Source organism: Babylonia areolata, chromosome 24 (assembly GCF_041734735.1).
Source record: "Babylonia areolata isolate BAREFJ2019XMU chromosome 24, ASM4173473v1, whole genome shotgun sequence".
Lineage (NCBI taxonomy): Eukaryota > Metazoa > Mollusca > Gastropoda > Neogastropoda > Buccinidae > Babylonia > Babylonia areolata.
The window spans coordinates 45,393,486-45,406,895 of record NC_134899.1 but is presented as its reverse complement, the minus strand read 5'-3'; the positions used below and the strand labels follow the sequence as shown (position 1 = coordinate 45,406,895).

Genomic DNA, 13,410 nt, shown 5'->3' with positions numbered 1-13,410 from the left:
AAAAACAAACCAACCAAAAACAAACAAACAACAACTAAATATTTGGTCGGAAATTACTGCCCTTTGCGTAACAGAGGGAACATCCATCTTACCTCCCCCTTACTGCCAATATTCGACAACTGAGTGAGTAATATCCGTCCCTCTCCACACCACCCTCCTGTCTCTGTCTAATTCTTCATAATGATCAAAGTGTACTGTGTTCAGTCTTAAGGATAAAGTCCTGTCATGCACGGGATTGAATGATAAGTGACTTCACCCCCCCCCCCCACACACACACACATACACACGCACACACACACACACACGTGTGCACACCAAATAAATACATTGATATTTCTTTCCATTCCTCCCTCCATCTCGGTACACACACACACACGTACACACACACACACACACACACACACACCAAGAGAGGGGAGAGAGGCTTGGAGATAGATTTCTATTTGTTTGTTTATGTATGTGCGTCTTTTTAGGCCACTGATGATTAGATATGTTCAATTCCGTGCATGATAAGACATATTCAAAAGACTGAGCACATTATATTTTGATCTTGATGATGAATAAGACAGAGAAAGACAGGAAGGTGGGATGGTGAGTACGGATATGACTCAGTCGATTGTTGAATATTGGCACAAAGGGTAGTGAAAGTGGATGTTCCCTCTGTTAATCAAAGGGCAGTAATTTCCAACTAAACCCATTGGCTTTTTTACCCAAACAACATAATCATTTGATTTCTCCACTTCACATGCAGTTTGACACGATGGTAAAGCATTGTTTGCTAATGAGTATACACGCTGAGAGCAGCTGAGTAACTTTAGTGATGTATCACACCTTATATTTTTGTCATGTAACGTCTTATGCTAATAAGATAATTATGTAAGATTTGTTTTTGTAAAAGGGTGAAAAACCAAGAAAATATGGTAATCAAGCCCTATCAAATTATGCAAGAACATTGTATGAAATGAATATAGGGCTTTAGTATCATTTATAAAACAGTAAAAACTCGGGAAATGAAAAGAATTGAAATATGAAATATGCTAAAACTTGCTAAAGTGGATACACCAGGACATTATGGGTATTTTAGTTTGGTAGGGTGGCATTGTAGCGGGAAAATGTCTGCAAAAACTAGCTTTGAGTTAGGGCGATCTCTGTGGGGATCACACCCAATAACTCTACTCCTCTGTTCTTTGGAGGAAAATGTGTGGTCTTTCTTCCTTTTTTTGTTTTGTGCTCTGTGTGACAGGTCAAATGGATGAGATTAGACAGAGGAGGAAGGGAGAGAGAGTAGGATAGGGGGTTGGAGTGAGGAAGACAGTGTAGGATAGGACGGTGGGGAAGGTTTGGGGGGAGTAGGATAGGTGGAAAATAGGGGATGGGGGAGAGCAGGATAGGAGGAAAATAGGGCAGGGGGTTGGAGTGGGATAGGAGGAAAATATTGGGGTGGGGGGTTAGCATCTAGGGAGAGTAGGATAGGGGACAGTGGGGAAGGTTTGGGCGGTGGGATGGGGGAGTGGGTGGGATAGGAGGAAAATAGGGGGGGTAGTGAGAGTGGGGAAGGTTTGGGGGTGGGCGGGGTTAGAAACCAATACTAGGAAAATAGCTCATGCTTTTTTACTGTTACAAAGTGTCTGCAGCTGATTGTGTCAGAATAACCACCTACCTCTGCAGTAACAATCACCTGCAGACGCTTCACAAAAAACAAAAAGAAAAAAAGAGCACACATTTTCATCCAAAGAATGGGGGAGTAAAATTATTGGGTGTGATCCCCTCCCACCCATCTCCCCCTCCCCCCCTACTCTCTGTCCTACTGTCCTTTCTCTGTCTTCCTCCCATCCTACTCTCCCTGCCACCCCCATCTCGTCCTCATCCTAATCCTCCCTCAGTCTCTTCCCCCTGGCCTATCCCCCCACCCCCCTGTTCTACTCCCTCTCCTCCCATCCCCCCATTTCCCCCGTCCTACTCTCCCTTACCCATTCCATCGCCCCGCCTGTCCTACTCTCCCTTTCCCCTACCACCCCATCTGTCCTAGTCTCCCATTCCCCACCCCATATCTTTCACCCGTCTTACTCCCCCTATTTTCCCCTCTCCTACTCTCCCTTCCCCCTACCATCCTAGCTGTCCTATTCTCCCATTCTCCCCTATCTCTCGCCTGTCCTACTCCCCCTATTTCCCTCTCTTTCTTCCCCCTGTCCCATTCTCAGTTTCCCCCCATCTCCTACCTGTTCTACCTCCCCTGTCCTACTCTCCCTTTTCCTATTTCACCACCTGTCCTACTCCCCCTTACCCCATCTCCTCCCTTCCTACTACCCCCCTCTTACATGCTCCTACTCCCGTTACCCTCAGTCTGGCTACCCCCTTCACTGCTGGACCTCCTACCCCCTGCAGTAACCCTCTATTTGACCTAATCACCTGCAGATGCTTTACACAAAAGAAAGACAAAAGAGCACATATTTTCCCCCCCTTGTCATACTGTCCCTCCCCCACATTTCCCCAACCTACTCATCCTCCCCCAGTCTCTCATGCCCATCCCCTGTCCTACTCTCCCTTCCACCCCGCCACCCTGTTCTACTCATCCATCTTCCATCTCACCCTTGTCCTACTCTAACTCCACCCATCCTAGTCTCTGCCCCCGCCCCCCCCCCCCGCCCCCACACACACACACCCCGTCCTACTCTCCTTTCCTCCTATCACCCCATCTATCTTAGTCTCCCATCCCCCCATCTCTCACCTGTCCTACTCCCCCCCATCTCCACCCTGTCCTACTCCCACGTCCAACTTTCCCTCAATTTCCCCTGTGTACTTTCCCACTCCCCCCCTCTCCCACTCTCCCATCCTCGACCCCCCAACCCCCACCCCCTCGTCCTACTCTCCCTCCTTCCTGTCCTACTTTCCCTTTCCCCCATCTCCCACATGGTCCTACTCTCCCTCCTCCATCTCTCCACCTCTCCTACTCTCCCATCCCACCTTCCCCCCTGTCCTACTCTCCAACTGCCCCATCTCCTCCTGTCCTACTCTCCCTCAACCCATCTCCCATCTCCCCCATCTTCCCCCCTGTCCTATTCTCCCTCCTCTCCCGTTACCCTCAGCCTGACTTCCACTCCACTGCCCATCCCCCTACCCTTTGCAGCAACCCTCCATTTCACACAATCACCTGCAGACATTCTAAAAAAAAAGGTATAAGACCTGCAAAGAAGAGAATTATTGGGTGTGATCCCCTCCCACCTACTTACTCCCCATGTCTTACTCTCCCTCCCCCATCTCACCCCCCTGTCCTGCTCTCCCTTCCACCCCCATCTCCTCCACACTCCTACTCTCCATCTCCCCATCTCGCCCTCATCCTTTTCTCCCTCAGTCCTGTTCTCCCTCCTCCATCTCCCCACCTCTCTTACTCTCCCATCCCATCTTCTCCCCACCTCTCTTACTCTCCCATCCCACCATCTCCCCACCTCTCTTACTCTCCCATCCCACCTTCTCTCCCCTCTCCTACTAACTGCCCCATCTCCTCCTGTCCTGCTCTCCCTCAACCCACCTCTTTCTTCGTCCTACACTCCTTAAGACGTCCTACTCCCACCCCCTCCCCATCGTCCCACTCTCCCTCCCCCATGCTCCACTCTCCCTCCCCCCTCTACCACTCTCCCCCCCTCCTCCCTGTCCCCGTCTCCCTTCCCCTCATCTCCCCTCTTGCCCACTCTCCCCCCCATGCCCCCCCCCCTGTCCTACTCTCCCTCCCCCCATGTCCCCCGTCCTACTCCCCCACCCTATACCCCCATGTAGTACCGCTCATACCAACCTGTCTTACTCTCCCATCCCTCCCATTCCCGCCCAACGCTACTCTCCCGCCAATCTTCCCCCTCCCCCGTCCTACTATCCCCCTCACACACCCTCCTGCTCCCATTACCCCCAATCTGACTTCCACCTCCACTGTCCTACCTCTTACCCCCTGCAGGAACCCTAATCACCTGCACACGCTTCTCAAAAAAGAGAAAGAATAAAGAACTCACATTTTCCTACCAAGAATAGGAGTAGAGGTATTGGGTGTGATTCTCTCCCACTCATCTACACCCCCCCCCCCCCGGCCCCTATCCTACCGTCCCTCCTCCATCTCATCCCCCCATCCTGACTCTCTCCTACTCACCCCCCAATTCCCCCCAACTCTTCCCCCCTCCCTCTTCTACTCCCTTACCCCATGGTCCCCACCCCCACCCCTATATCTTCCCTGTCCTCTCCCTCCCCTGGTTTACCTTCCATCTGACCTATTCACCCACAGACATAAATGAACAACAACAACAACAACGATGAAAGACCACACATTTTCCTCCAAAGAACAGAGGAGTAGAATTATAGGGTGTGATCCCCACAGAGATCGCCCTAACTCAGAAGTAAATTTGGCCAACATTTTCCTGCTGTAATGCCACCCAACCAAACTAAAATGCTCATAATGTCCTGGTGTATCCACTTTTGCAAAATTTTAGCATATTTCCTTTGGGGATTTCTTTTAACTTCCCCATCTTTACTGCTTTATCAATGATACTAAAGCCGCATATTCATTTCATATAATGTTCTTGCATAATTTTATTTGGCATGATTTTCATATTTTGTTGCTTTTTTCGCCCTTTTATCCCTCCCCCCAAAAAACATTCTTGCATAATTACCTTATTTATAAAATTATACGAGACGTTACATGACAAAAAGATAAGGTGTGATGCATCAGTAAAGTTACTCAATTGCTCTCAGCGTGTATACTGACCAGCAAACAATGCTTTTGCATCGTGTTAAACTGCATGTAAAGCAGAGAAATCAAAGGATTATGTCGTTATGGAAAAAAACAAACAAACCAAAAACAAACAAACAACAACTAAATATTTGGTCGGAAATTACTGCCCTTTGCGTAACAGAGGAAACATCCATCTTACCTCCCCCTTACTGCCAATATTCGACAACTGACTGAGTAATATCCGTCCCTCTCCACACCACCCTCCTGTCTCTGTCTAATTCTTCATCATGATCAAAGTGTAATGTGTTCAGTCTTAAGGATAAAGTCCTGTCATGCACGGGATTGAATGATAAGTGACTTCAACACCCCCCCCACCCCCACCCCCCACCCCCACCCACACACATACACACGCACACACACACACACACACGTGTGCACACCAAATAAATACATTGATATTTCTCTCCATTCCTCCCTCCATCTCGGTACACACACACACACACATGTACACACACACACACACACACACACACACACACACACACACACACGTACACACACACACACACCGAGAGAGGCTTGGAGCATATCATGATCATATAAATGATAAAAGCATGCTTGCAAATGTGAGAGAATGTAGGAGTACAGACCACAAAATTAATGCTGAAGGAGGTGATGATGACAGTGAAGAAACAGAAAAGTGCAATGAGAATAATAATGATGTGCATGGTGAATGTTGTTTATCACATCAAGATGTCTTGCATCACACAAGGACAGTGCTGATCAGTTGAAGTGCTGTGGAAGTTGAATCTTGTCTCTTTGAAGATGGGCTCCTTGGCATGATTCCTAACACTTTGTTACTTTTTGTCCCAGAAGTGATTTTCTTTTCTTTTTTTCTTTGCTGTTGTTTTTTCCCTTGATATTGTGTCCAGAGTATCTGTAATAAACCCCCAAACCACTCCTTCCACTGTTATCAGAGGATCTAATGGTGATAGAATGTTCTAAATTTCTTTTACTTTCATGTTTCATATTCTCAATATTCACTTGTGACGCAATCAACGTTGTCACTGTCACTTTCTTTGTAGATTGTGTGATAAATCACTGAATTAGCCATCTCATTGGGCAGTTTGTATTTTGAATGATTAAGGTGGAGTCTTGATGCTTTTGACGATTTCGGTAGTTTTGCCTTTCTTTCCTGATGTCTGATGGGCCTTTCACAATGGCAGTGGCTTTTGCATGATCTTTTTTTGTTGTTGTCTTTTTCTTTTGTTTGTGATGCTAACTGCAGTCTGCATGAGCCAGCCATGATCATCCCAGGGCAGTGCCTTTTCCTGGTCTTCAGTGGTCATGGTGACAGTATTGTGAGTAAAACTTTTGACGCCTCAGCGCATGTTCATGTACACAGGACCCCAGGATAAGACAACTTGGCTGTGGTAGCGAAGGCTGTTATTTCATTAAACCCAACTCTGTGGTACTTGTACTCCAGGTAATGACTGGACTCAGAATTCTGGTACTAGTTTTTACATGTATGTAGGTTTATCACGGGTTGTCAGTTTGTTGGCATCATTATTCAAGATAAATACTGAAGCACACAGAAACGCCATTCATCTGTCTTTTTGTCTGTCTTCACAATTATTTCATGTGTAAATCTACAGAACTGGATCAGAATGGTTTCGCACAGATCTCTTTACAATCTCTAAATTCTTCACAAATTCTGAAACTCAATGGAGTGTCTGTGATTTGTTTTTTCTGCATCTAAAAACTCAGCAGCTCTGACATATTTTATTGGCATGAGACAGATAATACCATGGAAATGTGTTAGAAGGAACTGTGGGTTTCACTGTTCAGGGTTTACTTAAATTCCCTGACACATTCATGTTTATGCTTGGTGTCTTGTGAAACTGACTGTTAATCATACTGAATATATAGTCTTTCTTTATTATGTGAATCACATTTCTAAATCATGTCTTCGACATTTCTTATCAACTGTGTCTGTTTTAACTTTGTGTTTACTTTTTGGGCTAAGAAAACTCAAAGTGTTTTATGGCAAACTATTAGCAATAGTAGATTTTATTTGATTCTTTTCATATGTGTGTTATAGGTAATGTATTCCACAGTTCATACCCATTACATATTTTGTTACCAACCTTCAGGAATGACCAGTATTATGTTTTTATTTTCATTTTTGTTGTTGTTGTTTTTTTTGTTTTTTGCTCAGCCCAATAAATTTTCTGTTTGCATAGTAACTTTGCAGTTTGTTTTGGTTTATGGATGTTTTCAGTGAGTATGTATAGGGGATTAATCATGGAAAAGATTGGGCATACACAATTTGACATGGCTTGCATATCAACCTGGATTACACACACACACACACACACACACACACACACACACACACACAACATCAGCTTATATGCACAAATCCACACAGATACACATCCACACTCACATTTTCCAAACTGAAACAGGAGAATTCACATTCTCTCAAACAATCTTTCAAACTACAATTTTTTCCATTGAAACTGTTTACTGTGACAAATAAACAATGCTTAAAGAAAGAAAAAGAAAAACAAAGATAACTGATGCCAAGACTACCACCCAAAGCAGATTAATCAAGATGAACATAATGCCAAATTAAATAAACATTTACCATTAGATGCATTAATTAAAAAAACAAAACAAAAAAAACTTCTTACATGCTTATGTCTTTCTGAAATAAAAACTATCTCCAATATGAAACTCTTAATGAAAAAAAAATGAAAAAAAAAGAAAAAAAAAGAAAAAGAGAAAAAGAAAAGAAATAAAATACACAAATAAACATTCCATGTATGTATACTCCTAAGATTTTCTCATTTTTAGGTATTTCATCATATAATAAAATATGCACACCAAATACCCAGAAATGCACATTTCCTGCCAAATGTTAATTCAGACTGAGACAGAACTTCACTACCAGTTAATGAATACCCATTCACCACATCTACCACAGTGCATTACTGGACTATTGGTGCAGACATATATGATATATACATGTATACATATATTTCTACAGTTACATGAGGACAATAATACATCACCTAGGTCAAATGATTTACAGTCTTTCAGAACAATGATTTTTATAACTTAGCAGTTATCATCAAATGACAGGAAAAGACATGTATGTTGGTTTGAGATTACTGATCTAAATAAGATGTTGTAAATAAACAACAGTGGATAAAGAAAGGCAATGATGAATAAAACAAGCAAAAAGTCATGTCCAGCCAGACACTGGACACTCCACCCCTCAGCTAAGTCAAATGACGATCAGCTGCATCTCCTTCATTCTTTAATTTTTCATTATTTTTTTATCAAGGGAGAATCTGATTACCATATCAAAGACCCACACTAACAACGTTTATATCATTAGATATTGTTTATCCATTACTACACTGAGTGAACGTACCCATCCCATCCCAACCTGACGCACCCCCAAAACATGCACCTGCCCACACACATACACTCCTCCTCTGTCATCCTAAAGTGAATACAAACAAGGTCCTTCAATATGCCTTTCTGTTACCTGTTCTAAATCAACGGCCTCCTGGTAACTATTCTTATGTTTCTGTATCACTTTTTAGAAGTGGAAAGTCATTTTCAGCATCTTAGAGATCTCTAAGTTTCAATTAGTTTGAGCAAGAGCTACACACACACACACACACACACACACATACACACGTGCTCACGCGCACGCACACACACGCACGAACACATACACACACAGAGGCAAATACCTAAGATGACATTGTGGAAAATGATCAGTAGGTGGTGCATATTCATAAAATGACAAAAAGTGAAAAAACAACAACAAAAAAACACCACCAATAAACCCCAATAAAATGCCACTGCATATTATGGACAGAGAATGGCATATTTCAGATTGTAGCTCTCGACAGCCATTTATATATATATATAAAAAAGAAGATAATATCACAGAAAATCAAATCAGTTTCAACACAATAATACACTGATGTGAGAATTCAACAGTTTAAAACAATGTGTACACATCATTGTTGCCTTTGTATTGATTCGTAGGGTATTGATACTTACTCTGTTTTGAACAGTGAGTCTTGCATACAGCAATTATATCACAGACAAATTCAGTTGATGATTACACTGGACAGAAAATACTGATTGGTAAAAGTGTACTGCTTTTGACCAGCAAAAGCTCAACTGCATGAAGAAGAAAAACAGTAACCATGAACGTTAACTGCAGGTACATTTTTAAGAGACCTACTTCCAAGAATTTGGGTAATGAATAAAATCACAAAATACACTCTAGTGACATATCTTATTCTGTTCTATGTTGTTCCTCTGACAATTGGTAGTATTAGCTATACATTTCAAATTTATCAGTCAACTAAGTTAGTTTCAATTTAGTCATATCATTAAAAACAACAAGAACAACATGTACACATATGTAATGGAGAAACATATCAGATGATCAGATGAGGAAAATACAAAATGAAAAAGGGAAAAAAATGGATGAAATCAGCCTTTTGAATCATCAGTATTTTATTAAAAGTCAGATTAAATCATTTTATATAACAGCTGGTATGCCAGTTTTGTAACGTCAGGATTTCTGATATACTCAGCAAGACAAGTCAAATACCTGGCTAAAGTACACACTTTAGCAGCCACACACACACACACACACACACACACACAAATGTATAACATTATGAATTCAAAAAACAACTGCCAAGCCACCAATGAGATATAGAGATGCTTTACTGTTAACAGTTTTAAAACTCATAAACTGATACATGTGTATTAAAGATGACAGGATAGAAAAAGGTCAAACACAAACATGGTGCTGGGAGGGAAGCGTACAAGCAGATTATTCAACAAAGTAACCAGTCCTCTGTTTTGTCCATCAATACTTTGAGATCTATTTATCTTCACAGCTCACAATCAACTTTCAGTGGTCAAGAATCAGTGAAGGCAGAAACAATATACTGGTACCAGTTCTAATACCACTGGTAACACAGGTAACGAAGTCTTCATTCCTTTTTCATCAGTCTGGTTCACACACACACACACACACACACATACGAACAAAAAAACTAAAGGACTACATACACCAAAAAAACTGATGGACTACATATACCAAATACCTGCTGCTATAACATTGTATACCTGTTTCACACTGAATATATTAATCTGAGCACAATCACATTAACATATTCATATAAACATGCACACAACCTTGTGTACTCAGGCAGATTTCAAAACTAACAGAAACATTCAGAAAAAAAAGACCCAAAATAAGCAAACACACAGACCAGTTCCAAACAAGAATGTAAAATTCTTATTAAGAGTAAATTGAATCAATATCATTACATTCTTTCATTCGACCTGTACATTTAATTTGTATAATTAACATAATGTGCTACAAGTGAGAATATCACAGCATTCATGGATCAAGGAATGTCACATATGGTGCAGATCATTCTACTAAAAAATGAAAAGGAATCCATTTTACAATATGGACGGACGGAATGCCACATTTTATGATCAGTATCATATCTCTCCAGTACCAGACAGTTACAAAAAAGGAAAAAGAAATAAGAATGCAAACAAGCAACCAACCAGCCAAACAGCAAATAATTCAGAAAAAAAAGAAAGAAAAAAGAACAACTCATTTCCTTCACAGGTACAAACAGCAAGAGTACCAAAGAAATTAACAACAACTATGGAAGCAAACAATAAACCAACCCATCAAAAGCAGCCACTCTTGAAGTGATTTATAAGTGCCAACCCCAACACCAAAGCAGAAGCTCTCACAAATTTTCATGTACACAATTCACACCTGAAACTTCCTCTCTCTGTGAGAAATGGAAAACCAAAGAGCAAAGTGTCCAACAATAATATACAAACACACCTCATCTGCAACACAGATATGCAAGTCATCCAACCAAAATATCACTTTGCGTGCAAAATGTGCTTAGAAAAAGCCATCCTATGTTCAGCCTATTATTCTCAGGTATTGTTGAAACCATCAGTCTTGCTTATCTGTCCCACAAGCAGTGCTCAGTTGCTGCAGTCAAAGATGTCATTAGCTGGTACCTCTTGCAATGAATGTTGACACAAATGAATATCACCTTCTTTCAACTGTTCCTTGGCAATCAAAAACAGTTGTTATGAAATGAAACAGTCCTCTGAGCAAGTATTTCTGAACAGTCATGGACAAATGGATCATACAAAACAGTAAAATTAGAAGACAGGATTACTGATCTGTTTGATTCAAAGATTACAGACTCCAGTCATTAATGCATGTTAGTACTGCAAACCAGAAACAAAGTGGTGAAACAGCCCAAATTCCAGCAAGTTATATCCTCCATAATTATTGGGGAACTTAGAACCCGGATCAGACAGATCCCTCCATCAGATTAACACAGCAATTCTCAGCCCAGCTTTGCAGAATTCCAAAGCAGCCCCCCACTGAAACCCTCTGCAGCAATGCACACAGCCATTGCAAACCGCATGTTGCTGGCTCAGGGCATGGTCAGGGAGCAGTGACTGCACTGTCTGACTGATGGCTGTCACCATCATCTGGCTGAGCGTGGCTGCTGCTGACAGCGGCAGGCTCACTCAGATCATTTCTAATGGTCATGTCACACTGACCCAGGCTCTGACGCAGCGAGGTAAACGACTTTGCCCCACTGAACATCTGGACACAGGCAAAGTAAACACCTGTGACTGTTTGCTTAAAGTGAAGAGAAATACCCATATATATTAAAAAAATAAATAAAAGAAAGTATAAAATAAATATTAATATTTCACATGGACTGATCATGCATTAAAAAAAACTAAGGTCATCATATGAAAACTGTAAGCAGTTAAACTTAGCAATGCTGAAATAGTAAAATGCAAGTGTCTTTTGGTTGTCATGTACAAAAAATCTGAGCTTGAAAAAACAAACAAACAATCCTAAAAGAAAAAAAAAAGGTTACTTTGGTTCAGCTAATCAGCAATCAAGTATATAAATGCAGCAGTTCATGGGAAGATCATATTTACAATAGGAGAAGGAAGGGTCCAACCTCTTTCCACATTCCAAACAAATCTTTTTCCTTACTACACGAATAAACCTGCACAGTGGGTCGCATGACTCAACAAGTTTCCCTGACAGCTCAACAGACAGTGCAGGGCAGGGTGTGGCACACTGACCACACACTGAGCTGTGATGGTGACGACCAAAGTGTTGATGCTGGGCGTCCACACTGCCTGCAGCGCTAAGCCAGACTGACCTGACTGGCACCAACGCTGTTGTTCAGCGACCGACGCAGACTGGACGTGTCCGACAGAGCGTCAGATGCCGGCTCCGCTGCTGTGCTGCGCAGGTCTTTGGCTTGCTGCAGGAACTTCTCCCCCTTTTCGATTTCCTGTTCCAAGATGGCGATGTCTGCCTCAGTCACTGGCCAGCCTTCCTCACTCAGCGCCTGCAGAATCTTGCCTCGGTGTTCCGAGAATGGCACTGGCTCTTCTGAATCGAATCTGTGGAGTGAAGTGCACATGATTTTTCTGATGTTTGGCATTTTGGTTCATTCATGTTCACACACACACACACACACACACACACACACACACACACATACACACAGAGGATTGTTTTCTCTTTGATCAAAACATCCTGATCAGCATCTGTGATACAAAAGAAAGTACAATATCCTGATGACTGGACAGGGGTGTGTAAGAAGCTTATCTGTGGTATATGGTTGGGGTTTTGGCCCTTGTCTGGCTCCTGCCCAGATAAAGCATTCTATGGGCTGGAACAAAAAGATGAAATCCTGTCATCCTTTGCACACTCATCTTTGAGAGTGCTGCTGCAACTTTGTGATAAACTTCAATACAGCCCTCATTATCCCACAGGGACAGCTGGAGACTAGATGCAGGACACAAGCAGTACATCCTGCATGTACATAATGCTTGTTCCATTGTGCCATGCTATGACCTTGACCTTTGACTCATGATTTTTGAATTGCAATTTATTCATGACGAGGATGGCTGGAAAGACTTCATTACTGTCACTTGTCAGCACATTTGAGTTTGATGACCTGTTGGATGATGCCCTAAAAGATCAAGTTGTTCACGACTTGGATCTTGATCAATGTCTCTCACCTTGCCAAGTTTGTCTTCTTTGCCTTTTATGAAGCCTAGGGAAATGCCAGTGTTACAGCACACACACACACACACACACACACACACACACTCACACATACACATGTATACACACACACAGATACGCACAAACACAGAAGCAATCGAAACCAGGAAATTGCACAGACTCGAATAAACTACATTATTTCTGTAACATTCTGTAATATTGTTAATGACAAATTATTCCAGCTCTGATAAGAATTTCTTTTCAGGATTTTTTTGTTGTTTTTTGTTGTTGTTTTTTATGCTGCTTTGATGAGTGGTTGGGGAGGCGAGTGGCGTTACGACTACTGTAAAAAACACAACTCACTCTTGCTTCACTGTCTCTGGCAGAGCCTTCCACACCATACTGTCCAGACGTCTGAGAACACAACAACAAACACCATGAAACAATAATGAGGCTAGGAGAGGGGGACTGACAACAATAAAAAATGGTAACTCTCTCCATGTGCATGGTACACAACTTCAAGCCAATGCTGATTATGCTACTGATTTGGCTA

General features: G+C 42.2%; 1 protein-coding gene across 3 annotated transcripts in view; it reads right to left on the bottom strand.

The window, feature by feature from the left end:
* Window positions 1-7,246: 7,246 nt before the first annotated feature.
* The window catches only part of LOC143298835 (von Willebrand factor A domain-containing protein 3B-like), a 61,908-nt gene continuing 55,744 nt past the window's right edge, over window positions 7,247-13,410 (bottom strand). For all 3 annotated transcript variants that reach the window (XM_076611831.1, XM_076611833.1, XM_076611832.1), the window contains 2 exons: window positions 13,221-13,271; window positions 7,247-12,247 (listed from right to left, as the gene is read on the bottom strand). In XM_076611831.1, coding sequence (XP_076467946.1) covers window positions 11,986-12,247; window positions 13,221-13,271 — 313 coding nt within the window. In that variant the 3' untranslated portion in view covers window positions 7,247-11,985. The remainder of the gene's footprint in view (window positions 12,248-13,220; window positions 13,272-13,410) is intronic.